The sequence below is a fragment of the Mytilus galloprovincialis genome, chromosome 2 (assembly GCF_965363235.1).
Source record: "Mytilus galloprovincialis chromosome 2, xbMytGall1.hap1.1, whole genome shotgun sequence".
Classification (NCBI taxonomy): Eukaryota; Metazoa; Mollusca; class Bivalvia; order Mytilida; family Mytilidae; genus Mytilus; species Mytilus galloprovincialis.
The window spans coordinates 37,331,454-37,347,446 of NC_134839.1; the positions used below are offsets into that span (position 1 = coordinate 37,331,454).

General features: G+C 31.8%; 1 protein-coding gene across 1 annotated transcript in view; it reads right to left on the reverse strand.

Moving 5' to 3' along the window:
- Positions 1-15,993, reverse strand: part of LOC143063528 (uncharacterized) — a 62,359-nt gene that overhangs the window by 3,717 nt on the left and 42,649 nt on the right. The window contains exons 5-6 of the mRNA XM_076235728.1: positions 8,653-8,930; positions 1,489-1,789 (exon numbers count right to left, since the gene is read on the reverse strand). Coding sequence (XP_076091843.1) covers positions 1,489-1,789; positions 8,653-8,930 — 579 coding nt within the window. The remainder of the gene's footprint in view (positions 1-1,488; positions 1,790-8,652; positions 8,931-15,993) is intronic.

The window sequence follows — 15,993 nt, forward strand, 5'->3', positions numbered from 1 at the left end:
ACATCTAACCCCCTTGTTTTATTAATTGTGTCATAGATCAAATTTCTTCGTTCCGTGGATGTTCACCTTTTTTGTTAATATGTCTTTTGATTCAGTTAAGCATTTCTATTGATATTTTATAGCGTCTTTTTATTGCACTTTTGCATTTAACAATATCCTTCTAAACAGGCGTGACTGCATATTTATGCATCATGTTCAGTCGAAAGGAGTACAGTTAACTATGCTAAATTTATACACATGTATCTCCGGGTTACAACGAATATTAGGATGATGGCACTAAATATTAGAAAATCAATGTGCAGTTATGTTGCATTTAATGTCCATCCTATAGATATAAGCTAAAAGATATGGGTCGATATCCAGTTATGAACGCTGAATATTTCTTAAGGTATTTTTCTGTCGGGTTATTTCTCTAAATTTGTCAGTATCACGAATGGAAAAAAAACATCGATATTACGATGCATAAACACAATATTACTACAACATTGTAAATATTACTTAGATCTAATTAGCATAGGGTTGTTTGAAATATTTTCTATTAATTAGGTTCATAAATTAAAATGAATAACATGTTTGACATTAGAATTTTCACAACACAGTTGTTATGCCAAACTGATGGATTGGTGAACTCTTTAAGAAATAACAATTAAAGATATATATGTTTGATGTATGTGTAAAATGATAAAAATGTTCAAATAGTCAAAAGATTAATCTCGTTAACATATCATGCTTTGAACAACGTTAGCAAAGGTTATCCACAGAGTGATAAAAGCTGGTTGGAAGAATCAGTTCAACATACGATCTTAGACAAAAGACAGGTGATGCCCATCACCTAATTATCCCGATCTTTAAAAAAATTCAGGTTGGAATACTATATATAAATTTAACAAAGGCTATCAAAGATATACCGTCAACAACAGATTGCACAAATTACAAAACTTAAAGTATGACTGAGTTTTTACGTTGATGCTAAATGATATCAATAATTTTGTGTCTTAATGTCCATTTGCAAATATTTCTTGCATCGTCAGAACGTTAACAACACCAGTAATACGTGCTTGTATTTACATCCTGTATTCTGTAACGACCGGGGCTTTAAATAAAGAGCCTTAAATAAAGTGTTTGAGCAGACAATTTCAATTGCAATAGATCATACACCTTTCAGTCAGCTTTTACCATTAACATATCTTTTAACCCAATAAAGGACTTCAAAAGTCTTCATTTCAACCGGACATTATATTGTTATTCGGACCTTCAGATAAATGGATAGCATTGAAACTTTTTGAGTTCCCAATACTTCATTTTGTACCGCTCCACTCTTAATTTGATCTCCAAGTTAGATTTTTTCCAAAAGGCGTCGTCTTATATCTAATGTTTGCTATCTTTATAAAGTTAAGAACTTCTTTGTGCTACCACTTTTCAGTCGAATAAATGATATGTACTACTGACTATCTCCCATTATATTCATATTAAAAAGAAATGTCTTACCTGTATAATCTACAGTCCCGGATCCAGACCTACATGCAATATTTTCTCCTAGTCGGTCCGATTTCAAAGTACATGAGCTGTGTCCGAACGATGATGTTGCCGCCATGTGTTCTGCCCATTTCTGAGCATAGTCGCTGAGGTCTTTTGCATGTTTCACTGAAGGAACACCGTGCTTTTTACGCAAGTCATTGTGAGTTTTAACAGCGTCATCTATAAATGCTTTTAAATTTTGTGGCTTTCTAGATGTTTCTGGTGATGAGTCGGATGAACTGCTTCTTTTATCCTTTCCTTTGCCGAAAAACTGTGAACAACAACAACCCATGATTGTTTTTATAAAAATGTAAAATATATATAAACTAGATCAAACCACCATTCATAACACAATAATAATGTAACATATGTTGGAAAATGTCATAACCGTTCCGCATATGTTAATTTTTTGAATCGATCAACTATGTAAAAGTTGATATATGTTTCCTGCCCGCATAAACGTAATTAAATTTTGTAATTTAATAAATGTATACCACAAGTTTATATAATTTCTCTCACTGTGAGTAATATATCTGCTACTAGTAATATCCAAAAAGTGCAAAATGGCAATTTAACTGTCTTATCGGCAAAATAGCGTAGTGAATTAGGCTTTGACAAAATCATCAGCGTTTCGATCGATGGTGTTATCAAAAACATTTGTTTCCATTAGATGACTGATATATATTATTAAAGATGTGCAACATAGATCAAAACTATGTGATGTTGAAAGATTTCATTCAGCTGCTGATGATATCATGAAAGAGGTAAAAATGACGTAAAAATGCAACCAGATAAGTCGAATTATTATCTGCATCTTGAGGACATTATTTGTAGGAGTTGTATGTTAAACCCATTACTTAGTTGCACATACTGCACTCTCAATTAGACATAATATACTTCTCTAATTGTTGCCACACTTAGGGTAATTAATACAACATACGGATAATGACTCTTGAGAAACTTTTTGTCAATGCATAGTACTATCGAATTAAATTCAAAAGATTTTTTTTATGACCTGGACCTTCAAAGCAACGGGAAACTGTATAAAAGATATGTATCTTTGTTAGAGTTTTTAATGAGATATTTACAAAATATTTCAAAACTTGAAATCTTTATATTGTCGAAAGTGATGCTTGAAACTAATCAGCATGAGAACGCGACAGTAGCTGAACATGCAGACGATGAAATCCATTTCACAGACGCGATTGTCATCATTCAATTATATTACGTAATTTTTGTTTAAAAAATGGCGTGTGAACTATTGATACCTAGAGCAAATTGATAAAACACTCACTTGAAGTAACTTATATAAAGATTGTTATCATATGTCGATCAAAAGTTTTATTTATTAGGCATATTACAACATGTATACTATTTCAAACATCATTTTAAATTTATTCTGAAATTAATGATGTCTGTAATTGTTTCAAGGTAAAGATGTAGATTACACTTTGAAAATATATTCTATCAAAAACGTCGCGCGCATGATTCAAAGTATCGGAAATGCAGATAGTAAGTATTTGACAGATCCGAAGGGCGTCACTGTCAGGTTTATAGTAACAGTCATTCTTGTTGAATGTTGAACATTGAAATTAAACTCATTCAACACATTCAAAATACTGGCAAGCAAGGCGTATATGTTCTACATATTTGAAAAGCTATCACACGTTATTATTAATCACTGTCAAGCATCTGACTAAATCATTGAAGTAATTTTGTGAAAATAAGTTATTGGACAAACGGACGGACAGATGGACATGGTGATTGAAGTATACCCCCACCCTATTCAGGAGTTGGGTGTTATATCTTGACAAATAATTGTTACCGTCTTGTATTCAGAAAAGAAAATTCAGTTGTTTGAATTGCTGAATAGTTTTGATCATTTTCTGAGCTTATTATTTTATTTCTGTTTAGTGCATACGTGTGTAACTTGATGATTGTTTTTGATATGAGTTGTTTCTGACTTATTTTGAGGAATCCCGATTTTTTGTTTCCATTTCAAGTCATATTAATCATAATATAAATGGGATCCATGTCCAATCGACAAATAAAATTGAGAATGGAAATGGGGAATGTGCCAAAGAGACAACAACCCGACCATAGAAAAAAAAACAACAGCAGAAGCGTTCAGGTCGCCAACAGGTCTTCAATGTAGCGAGAAATTCCCGCACCCGGAGGCGTCCTTCAGCTGGCCCCTAAAACATATTTTAAAGTCAAACGTAGAAACATTAAGAGCTATGTTTTAAAATGTCTTACTCCTTCTTATTTAACACAGTTGCCCAATGTATTGTAATATCCTTTTTATTAAAAACACATATTTGTTATGAACTTTAAACCTGTTTTACAACAGGGTTATTTAATACCATTAATGAAATGTAAGATTTATTAATTTATGGCACGACAGCACTTGTCAATTTCGTTTTCGTTCAAGAAGGTGTATTTACAATGTCATTGAAAGTTATAAAATCAAAATCCGACCTTCTAAGACCTCGTTGAGTTATGTTATCAGTTATATAAAACTTGTTGACAGGTTTGTTAAGTGGGCGTTAATTTGTCAATATCTGATAATATCAGCTGAATTCGATCTTTGGAATTCAATATGACTGAATGTCGGCAGATGACAGTCCATTTTTTAATTAAACTTTCCAAAAGACTATTAAAATATTTGTTGTATTGATGACATAATAACAAATTACATTCTCGAAAAATATAATAAACATAGTTCGGACGCACGAGTTTCAATGAGTTTGTATATGCTTAACAACTTATTACAACTCGATTGATTAATTGTTGCTTGCTTAATGTCCAGTTGCAAATAGTTCATGCATGTTTAGTAAGAGAAAATAGAATATAATTACATTTCATTTTTTTTAATTTAACTTGTGTTATATCGATTTCAGACAGTCATACACGTATATATTTATTAACTACATGCACATTTGATGGAATCGATCATTTGAGCATTTTTTTCTACACAATGGATAATTTTGTAACAGTTCTTTTTTTCTATAATGTGGATAATTTTGTAACAATAGTTAGAAGCTATTTGTTAACAATCTATAATTATTTAAAAATAATGTTAAATTTAAGCGACAAAAATTTAAACATTGAAAAAATTAAACATATTTTATAATAAGATTAAAGTAAACGTTTTGATGGAACTAATCTTGCAAATTACAAGAGATATACATCAGTTTTATTGCAATACGTGTCCCAAATATTCATCACAACCTAAACGTATTTACAACAACCCTCAAATCAAACACGTATTGATTTTAAGATGATAAACCTTGGGTGTACCACTAAGTAAATATCCTCATCTAACACAATAGATCAACTGACCGGGGCAGTAAATTGGACTATAAAATATGTTCAAACATTTGCTGTTTTAACATCAGTTTATAAATGGCACGTTAATGCTTTTATCTTCTCCTTGCGAATTTCATTTACCCAATTTAGGTTATCTATGGATCAATTTAATCAGATAGTGTTATGGTCAGAATGGGTTTACGTTCAATAGTATTCTACTGAACCTAACTAACAGAACAATAATCAAAATAAAAGGATTTTATTTATTTATTCTTGGTAAACATAAAATGTTTGCGTGGGTAGATTAGTCCAGACACGACAGATACATTGCAACTATGTTATGTCAGCCAATTTAAAGAATCCTAGCCTAGTTACCTCAACTTACATCCGGATAAAATAAAATAAATTGTAAAAATATATGATCTGACCAAACGTGTACATTAGGTATTTTATGAATAATTCCAGCTCTTGTTATGTTTTTTTGATGAAAAGAAATATTATAGTCAAGCAGATGACAAAAACATATTATGAATTCAGATTCCTCCTACCTAATAGTGTTTCTTTGAAAAAAATAATTTGTTGATAGCGTCGAAAAACTTAAAGAAATATTCTTACCCTTAAAAAAAGCCGTGATACCTCCCATTCCCCCCTTTTCGAAGTTAAATTGTTGCTCCCTTAGTTTGTTTGATATTGTTCATTTTACCTGTATTTATATATTGATGCATTTGTTTGTGAGTCTGCGCTAAACTGCCTGTAGTATTTCTCATCTAGAGCATTTCCTGCTTTAGTTTGTCTATATGTTTTGTCGCTTATATTTTTTTTTAATTTATATGATAAATCCTATAAGAAAACCAAATGCTTGCCTCGTCTATACACGAATTATCCGTTCTGTTCAAATCTAAATAGTTTGAACAACTAACATATCACGAACGAAGGTGAACAGCCTCTAAAACAAACATGTCCAAAGAGCTGTCAAAATAAAGGCAACAGTAGTATACCGCTGTTCGAAAGTCATAAATCGATTGAGCGAAAACAAATTCGGGTTACATACTAAAACCGAGGGAAACACCTCAACTATAAGAGGTGAACAACGAAACAACAGAAACACTGAAATGCAACAATAAACAAATGACAATGGAATAGACACAGAAACGAACTGTAAGATAACAACTGCCATTTTCCTGACTTGGTACAGGACATTTTAAGAAAAAAAATGGTGGGTTGAATCTGGTTTTGTGGCTTACCAAACCTCGCCCTTATATGGCAATGATAAATATAACACTAACATGTCAACATTACATGACATGACTACAGTGTAAATAAATACAAGAACTTTCAGGATAGAGAAATACATATATCAACAATACATAAGTACATTTCGACACCCAAATAATTATCAAAGGTACCAAATACGTTTAAATTCATCCATGCCAGAGGCAAACAAGGAATGGGGTATACTTAGTATTACAATTCGAAGTGAAATCAACCAATTTTGCTGCACTCAGTTGGCATATCTGTAGCTTATGTACCATTTACACCGCAACAGTAACCAAACGACATCTACGTGTCCAAAATAAAGGTAACCACAAACAACAGTTGTATATGCAATATGTTATGTTCTTAATTTCCCCATTCGAGGGGCTTTGTTGCCAGGTGGTGTAAGTAGTTCTGCTCTTGTATTCTCTAGCCAACACTGAGATTGTGAGTTCGAACCCCACTCGTGCGGGTACACTCGACTCCAATCTTAATTGACTAGGATTTCTATCGAAAGTCGGTGTTTTTTCCGGGCACTCCGGTTTCCTCACCCACAAAAACTAACCGCCACGAAAAAGCACAATAGTGGCTCTTATAAGTGGTGTTAAAACACCAACAATCAATCAATCAATCAATCCCCATTCAAAATTAAGTACAAACTCAATTTTGCAGAAGGTAGCGTCGTAGAATGCAAACGGTTGAAAGGTTGAGAATATTGGCATACACTTGCCGATATACATAATATATCTGTTATATCGAGTAAAAGCGGGCATTAAGTTATATAATGAGAGTTAGAACAGGAATTGTTTTCGAATAATATATGAAAGCCTACCAGAGTAAATGGTAGACACTGTTCTTGTATGTGTTTTACAGAGTTTTCCATTTTAATGTATATGAGTAGGTGAATGAATATGAATTTGTCCCATCTGAAAACATGCATGTTTCTTAAAATAACCTGCACCAATTCAGGAATATGGCAGTTGTTATCAAATACTAAAGAAGTACGTTTTTATGTATGTTGACGTTTGTTTTTTTTATAGCAGTTCAGTGATTCTATTTTTCTGGTGTTTTTCTCTTAAAGTTGGTGTTTCATTTAGATTTGGTTTGTGACCTGAATTTGTTGTAGTTAAATCGAATATGACTTTTAAACAGCGGTATACTACTGATGCCTTTATTTATAGCATATAGCAGCTTTATATCACATCACCGATATTTTCATTTATTTTGCGTATACCATTTTATTTATTATTTTTTGTATTCTACTTTTCTCCCTAATACCATTTGATATTGATCATATTACCATGTTATACAGTGCGTATGCTGCTCTGGGAAATCTATATTGTCCGTAGACATTATTAATTTACTGCACACTTCATAATTAACACAGTGAATGTATCGCATTATCTCATCCAGTAATACACAGGTTTATTCATATATACATGTACTACTATTTAGAAATAGCACACAAGTATCATCTTTATATTACTTAAGGCGTAGACCTTCCAAAAGAAAGAAAAAATACATCAAAGAAGACTACTTAACTTAATTTAAGATCCTTAATGCACTTCAATTTTGGCTTTATGTTGCTTTTTTAGCCGTTTTGATTTGAGTGTCGTACAAAATTACAATCCTTGTATCCTTTGATGAGATTTTTAAAACAAGTACAAATGTAATGCTGATGAGACATAGATGACTCGTGACTATGAAGTAACTTGTTTGTATGTGACAAATCATAAAATGTCACAAGATTTGTTTTCTATTCATTTCCAAACTTATCATCTATTATTTTTTTCAGAATTAAAAAGATCAATCAAGGAATATGTTATAAGGCTAATAATTGCTTAGACAACATAAAATAAAAGACTTGAATGGATGAACTGTGAGCTTTGGAGAAAAAACAGCATGAAAACGAAGAGGCTAGATTAAGAAGAAGGATGTGTGTTACAAGCGACACACAAGAGAAAATAATGACATGCTGGTGAAAAGGAAACGAGGACAATATAATATGGTGTGTCTTTTGACGACAAAACGCGCATCCGGCGTACATGGTTATGAGCCTGGTATTGAAGTGTTTTTTGCATGATTGTTGCTGCAAAAGAAGTAAAAGGAATCCACAAAAAGCCTCAGCATACAATTGCAGAAAGTGAAACACACACCATAGGTTATCCCTTGAAAAACAGGTATCCCATGTCCAAGACAGAGAAATACTTAAGTAAAGAACATATAGATAAAAACCTATGCAAAAACATAACTTTTAAACAAAGTCACAAGATGAGTATACAATGCTATTGAACAAAATTGATTATTCTTTATCATGTGTACTTCATCTAGTTTCCTACTGAATTCCTAAGTAATTACCAGCTCATTTTTATAAACATTAATAAAAGAATTAACACAACGTCAAATAAGTTAACGCTTTTTTACTGAAGATTCTTACGCTTTCCTGGTACTTAATCTTTCTTTCCTGTCAGCATTGCTTATCATTATTCTACGCCGATTTAAATCTGTACTTTTGTTATAGTTACTATGCCAGACTTTTTTTCTAATTTTACCCCCAAAAAATTGACCTACCCCCAATACGCCTCCTTTGTCCTTTTCCTTCTTTTTGGAGTCATCATGAGATGGAAAACTTGAACTTTGTAATGCTGGTGTCGAAGAGTTTGATGAACCGCCATGTGTTATGGTTTCTTTCCGGTTTGTTGTTTTACTGCCATCGGCTTTTATGATTGTTTCTTCGACCACTGTTTTTGTTACTTTGTTTGCACCTGAGCCTGTTGTTTCTGTGAATGTTTTAGTAGACCTAGATTCACCTCCACCTCCGCTTCTTCCAAACATATTTAATCGTTTGCCTTAATAAAGAAACATTTAGCACTTATAGAATATAAATTTAAGTTTATTTGTACATTTAATAAATACAGTACCAATACTTAAGTACAAGGAAAACAGTTTTTCCTGTTCGAAAATCACCTACTTTTATTAAGTCACGGAAATTAACTATTACTTTATATTTTTATATTACAGATTCACAAAGATGGTAAAATTTGATATACCATATTTTATCATCTAAATGGATCAGATTTCACTTGAAAAAAATGTTCATGTACATACCTGCAAATGATATCAGTAAATATCTTTATAGGGAAATATATGACTTTGGGTGGATCTTAAAATACTTCTGCATTGCATAAAACTATCATGTGATACAGAAGATGACACTTAAATTCGTCCTTGTTTACAGTACCACTAAAATGTGATACTTATAAATCCTTTTTACAATTGTGTTTGAGCGTGTGTCACTTACATCAATCAAAAACCGGACGTTATTAAAACTATTTAATAAAAAAAGAAAATTGTTTCATAATTCCTTCCAAATTCTAAGAGTCTGGAAAACGACCAAATAGGCGATAATATGTGCCTTTTTGGTTATGACGAATGTAACTAAATAAAGGCGACAGTAGTATACCGCTGTTCGAAATTCATAAATCGACTGAGAAGGAAACAAATCCGGGTTACAAACCAAAACTGAGGGAAACACATCAGGTCCGAGACCACAATTGTCGTCCCTTGATTTTCGTTGTTCACGAATATAGTCCCTATTGTTAACAGTGGGTTACTTGCCAATAATTTTTAAACCCCTTCCAAATTTATTTCTCCATGTTTAATGCCTCAAATTGTAAGTAGTGGGGTGAAATTACACTGTAAAAATATTTGGGTCCAGAATTTTACAGGAAAGTAGTGATTTGGTCCAGCTGAAAAAGGTTAAAAATTAGCACTTCGGAAGCTGTCAAAAGATTTCAAGACACCCTAAACACAAAATTGTCCATATTTTGAGTTAGAGGCGATGAAGTTTTCTATAATTTTGATATAACTTGTCCCAAAAGTAGTACAACACACTGTAAAAATTTCATTGAGAAAGCGCAGGTGGGATTTTTTTAATTTTCATTTATGTTCTAAAAGAAATGCACTACGAATTAATTGTGTTCTCGGACCTAAGAGGTGAAGTCTGTAAATATAGAATCTGTACTTTGGCAACTTCCCTAAATGATTTGGTGGTGTCAATTTGTCAAATAGCATGAAACTAAAGGATTTAAACTTTTATTTTATAGAATTTCTGCAAAAATGACCAATTTTAGCATTTTATGGTCAAAATAGGCATTTTAAGGCTTTTTCAATATTGATGCAAACATGGCATCCTGACTTTCTATCTGAAAGGTTTTCATATGTCAATACTTGTGTTTCTATGCCTTTATCTAGTTCTTTTACTTGTTTATGAACTCAGAATCTACAGAAAAGAAGATTATCTCAGACAATATGTACAAAATGTGTTGTATAAATGACCCTTGTCTAACGCCCTGTTTAGATGAAGTCAAAAGTGGGGTTCTTGGTACATAAAATTTGAAGTCCACAATCAAGATCTCACTAAATTTGTATCAAAAGCACTTTACAATGTCTATTGTACCTGTTCCATCTCACATAATATCTTTCTTTTCTTCTGTAGGATAGCAAGTGGTTTAAATATAAGCCTGTTGAGACTAAAATTGCATTCAAGTTTTTCATTAAAAAGGCAAAATTCTTTGTATCAGACCATACTGTCTGTAAGAAAAGTTAATTGCAAGAGTCTTTCTGTGCTCAGATTTGTTGTATCATGTCACATGAGTATAGAAATGATAAAAAAGACACAATTTTTTATTTCTTATAGCCTCAATATGCATTTTTTAATGTAAATATGTGGCACGGCCTAAATTGACCCTTATTTTTTTCCAGTCTTACTTGGCTTAAGACCCTTTTAAACTAATATGATGTGTTATTTGTGACTTTTCTTTCCATTTAAAGTACATTCAATACATATGTAAGGATTATTTATAACCAAAAAGCTTCACAAATTTAAAATTGCTGGAAAAAATTACATCTTCATGTAAGGCCCCCTTTCATTGAAAAACCTCAATTTTTAGGCCCAGGCTAATATAAATTTGACTTTTGAATAATTATGCTAAGTCTGATAAATCAAATGAGTACTCTATTGCTTTAAGTACATAATAAATGATATATTAGAGCATTTAAAAAGTATTTTTTGGCAATATTTTAATTTTCAAAGCCCAAAATGTTGATAGTTGAAATTATTCAATTTTAACGTCAAAATTTAACACGCAAAGATGAGTATAGAATTTAACATATTGTCTATAATATATATCCTATTGTTATGAAACTTTGCAAGCAGTGTTATAATTTATTAAGCTTTGGTCATACCAAGTTTTTTTAAGATTTGTCAACTCTTTCTATCCTATTAGGTCCGAGACCACAATTGTCGTCCCTTGATTTTCGTTGTTCACGAATATAGTCCCTATTGTTAACAGTGGGTTACTTGCCAATAATTTTTAAACCCCTTCCAAATTTATTTCTCCATGTTTAATGCCTCAAATTGTAAGTAGTGGGGTGAAATTACACTGTAAAAATATTTGGGTCCAGAATTTTACAGGAAAGTAGTGATTTGGTCCAGCTGAAAAAGGTTAAAAATTAGCACTTCGGAAGCTGTCAAAAGATTTCAAGACACCCTAAACACAAAATTGTCCATATTTTGAGTTAGAGGCGATGAAGTTTTCTATAATTTTGATATAACTTGTCCCAAAAGTAGTACAACACACTGTAAAAATTTCATTGAGAAAGCGCAGGTGGGATTTTTTTAATTTTCATTTATGTTCTAAAAGAAATGCACTACGAATTAATTGTGTTCTCGGACCATCAAATACAAGAGGAGAACAATGAAACAAAAGAAACACAACACACATGAATTATCGAGATAAATTACAACGAAATGGAAAAATAGAGACAGAACACAGAGGAAAGTAAATAAACAGCTGCGCCATGAGCGCATGATACGCCCGACGTCTTGTGTGGAAGTTTTATGCAATAATCATAAACAGTTTCTGAGAAAGTTTTAAGCAAGTACCATTTCTTGCTTTTGAGACACGGCGGGACATGTGATCTTTGGATTAATATAACAAAGAAGTGTGTAAAGTTTTAAGCAATAATCATAAATCGTTTTTGAGATACGGCGCGACATGTAAAAAACCCTCCCCCTTTTTTACAAAATACTCAATAACTCAAAAATGAAATTTTGAATCATCACCAAAAAGTAGACAGATATTAAGATTAATATAACAAAGAAGTGTGTAAAGTTTTAAGCAATAATCATAAATCGTTTTTGAGATACGGCGCGACATGTAAAAAAACCCTCCCCCTTTTTTACAAAATACTCAATAACTCAAAAATGAAATTTTGAATCATCATCAAAAAGTATACAGAAATTAAGATTAATATAACTAAGAAGTGTGTAAAGTTTTAAGCAATAATCAAGAATCGTTTTTGAGATACAGTGCGACATGTGAAAAAAAACACACCCCTGTTTTAGTTACAAAGTGCCGTAACTCAAAAAGTTTAAATCTTATTTTCACCAAAAAGTATACAGATCATTTGACCATCATAAAAAACAACTATATTAAGTTTCATGAAATTTAGATAAGTCGTTCTCAAGAAACGGCGCGACATGTTTACGCCGGACAGACGGACAGAAAGACGGACGGACGGACGGACGGACACCGGACATTTGTATACCATAATACGTCCCGTCAAAATTTTGACTGGCGTATAAAAATAAACGGATAAAACACAAATCTGAATTGAAAACCCTTGGATATGACCAGCATGTTCTTTGAGTACCACCTAAATCGTCATACTTGTATTTCGCCATAAAGTTGTTATGATATATGTACATCCAAACAAAGAACGTTTTTTAACGTTTGTTTCAACATATGGTAAGTACAAATTTATAGTTTATGATATTTCAGGATTAAAACTTTCAACGTAACGACATGAAGTGAAAAAGGCTTAAAAACAACTTCTCATTAACATTTTAATTTCGCTTAATAGGTTAACATTTTTTAAATTATTTTGTTCTCCAAAAGGTTTCATAATATATTTCTTCTATTTTAACTCACCTGACCAACGTCGAATTTAAAAATATATTTTTAAGGTCATAAAATCCGATTCTTAAGTGATCAAATATTTCAATAGCTAATAAAATCGTTGCGGGTACACAATGGAGAAGACAATATTTACGACAATATCACGTATGGTCAGGTTATATGTATATTACAGGTAATAATTATTATCTATTGATCTTTGGAGAAATACTATATGGTCAATACACTACATACCATCAACTCCTATTTACAATGGAATATTGACTTCATTGAAAAATACAGCTTTTGTTTGATTAATTTTATATTTTGATGTCGTTTAGGTAAACCGTTATCTACATGCAAGTTGTATTTACAATGAAAAACGAATTAATTGAAATTTACAAAATGTATTCAAATTTTAATTTCTTCGGTTAACAAGTATAATATTCTATCAAATTGTCCCTTTTCATATTCGTGAATGATCTTATATATTTTTTTATTTGGTCAATGAAATGCCCTCATATATTTAAATGTCGAAAATTATATTTATAAAACGGATATAAATCAATTGCTAAAAATACACATTAAAAAAATGTATTAAACTTTTCAATTATTATCAAAAGTAAAATAAAAGGCAGTACTACTTTTGTGAGGTACGCGTCACTGCTCGGGGCTGTCATTACCCATTTAGTTAACTTTTCTAAGGTATCTGAATTTTCTGTTTCTTGTATCATGTTTAAACAAATACCATTCATTTACGCATAAAATTTGAATGCAGATCTCATTGTAATAATACTTCTTAAAAAAAAAATGCTCGAAACAAAGTACTGAATAAATGTATCCATTCCCGTCCTAATGTAACAATGTGTTGCAACGTTTATATTGTTGTCAGTATATTTTCATGATAATGATTTAAAGCATTGCGAAATAAACCATTTTGACAATTCTCATCTTGATATATCAATGAAAAATAATGCAACAATTGCTTATATACATTTTCCATTGTATAACGCTAACTTTGAGGTTAACCAAGTCTTAAAAATTTTAAATTTGGTCGAGGTGTTGTCTCTTTGACACTTTATCCATCTCAATTTTCAATTTTAATAATAATAATAAAAAAGTGAAGTTTTCAACCTAAACGTATGACCATACTAAGTAAATTAGCCTGGACAATTGAAGCTGGTAAAAAAAATACGCCAATGAATTGAGGCGTTGAAAGAAAAAAAATATTACATGAACTTACCAACTTGCGTACAGTGACCAAATGTAATACTAAAGGCCAATAAATTATGATCACTGGCGATTTAAATACAAACAGTTAAATTCCGGGTAACATCTAACAACACCAACGCATTTCTATGTACAATTATATCTCATGGGATGGATAGGTAATTCTTTTTATCAATTATTTGAAATATTACAATACACGGTAAATACAAACAACAAACACGTCACCAAACCATTACTTATTGGTAATCGAAAATTAACGTCATTGTATATTTTAATTACATTTCATAATATGATATATATTTGAGAAAATCAATTTTAAAGTATCATACTTTAATTCAAGTACTTATAGTTTACCAGTATATTAAAGATTACCAAAAATGTGTTTAAATTTAACCATAGGTTTTTTTCCTTTCAAATCGTGCTGACAATTATGAAATTATTGTAGACCTCAGCACAATGAGGAAAGACATTAAACTACAGTTGAGTTAAGATGGCTCACGATAAATCCAATGAAAGCTTCAACAAATCTAAGACTGACTGTCTCAGTCACGTTGACTGACTGATTGTTACTTGCTCAAGCAACAATATAAACTTTCTGAGAAATACACCATAGATTGTGTTTGACCAAATGAATTAAACAGAACAATAATTCTAAAACAGTAAAACGCTAGTGATGTCCAACCACAGCTTCTGCAATACATTCCCCCCAAAAATGCAATTTTAAATAATTTTTTTCAAAACGAGAGGCGACAGATACCTAAGGGACATCCAAACTCATCAGTCATCAGTTCATAAAATAAAACACAGAAACTAAAGACTGAGCAACAAGAACCCCACCAAAAAAAACTCAGGTGCTTAAGCAGATCCTTCTCAAAATTAAGTACCCGTCTGGTTGCTGATGCTGTACAAACCCGGTAAATGGTCTAATTGAGTAGGTCACATTCTGTTTCGAAAATAGTTAGTACCACATGTACCACAAGGAATTGCCACTGATCGCAGAATCGCGTTGATGACGTGTAATTCTTCTGTTTTGTAAACAAGATCGTATATTAACTAGACTTTTCATAATTAAGATTATCGGAACAAGACGGAGATTAGTTTTAACGACAATGACTTCCCATGAGGGTCTTCCACGGCATGTTTAAAATCACCGGAAATGATGAAGATGATTACATTGGCAAGAATGATCATTTGTAAAGTTTGCTCGAAAAAAATGACAACTTTCCAACATTCCCAGATGTAAGTTTTAGCATTATCACTCATACATGTATGAAAATAAGACACCGTGTGGATTTGCCGGATTGAAAAAGGTTAGGCAAATATGAATTACGAATGTAATATTCATTCTGACCGACTGATATATATTGAACATGTTTGTATGCTATTTCGTATCTCTATTGTAGAACTTTTAAACGTCGTGCCTTTTGATTTCACGAGACCATAATAATGACCATATCGTATACCTTATCGTTGATTTCAAATTCTCACATCTTTTTATCAACTTTCGTAAGTTTTTGTAGAGTCATTAGACGTTATCTGACCAAAAGTTTAAAAGACCAAATAATAATTCCTCGTTTTATTCAAAATTAAAGAACCTAAATAAGTACGTTCACATATCCCACAGTCACACAATGTCACTGTGCCAAAAAATCTCACCAAATTCCTAAGTTCAAAGACTACAAAAGTGATTTATTGTGGATATGCATATCTACATATTTTGTCC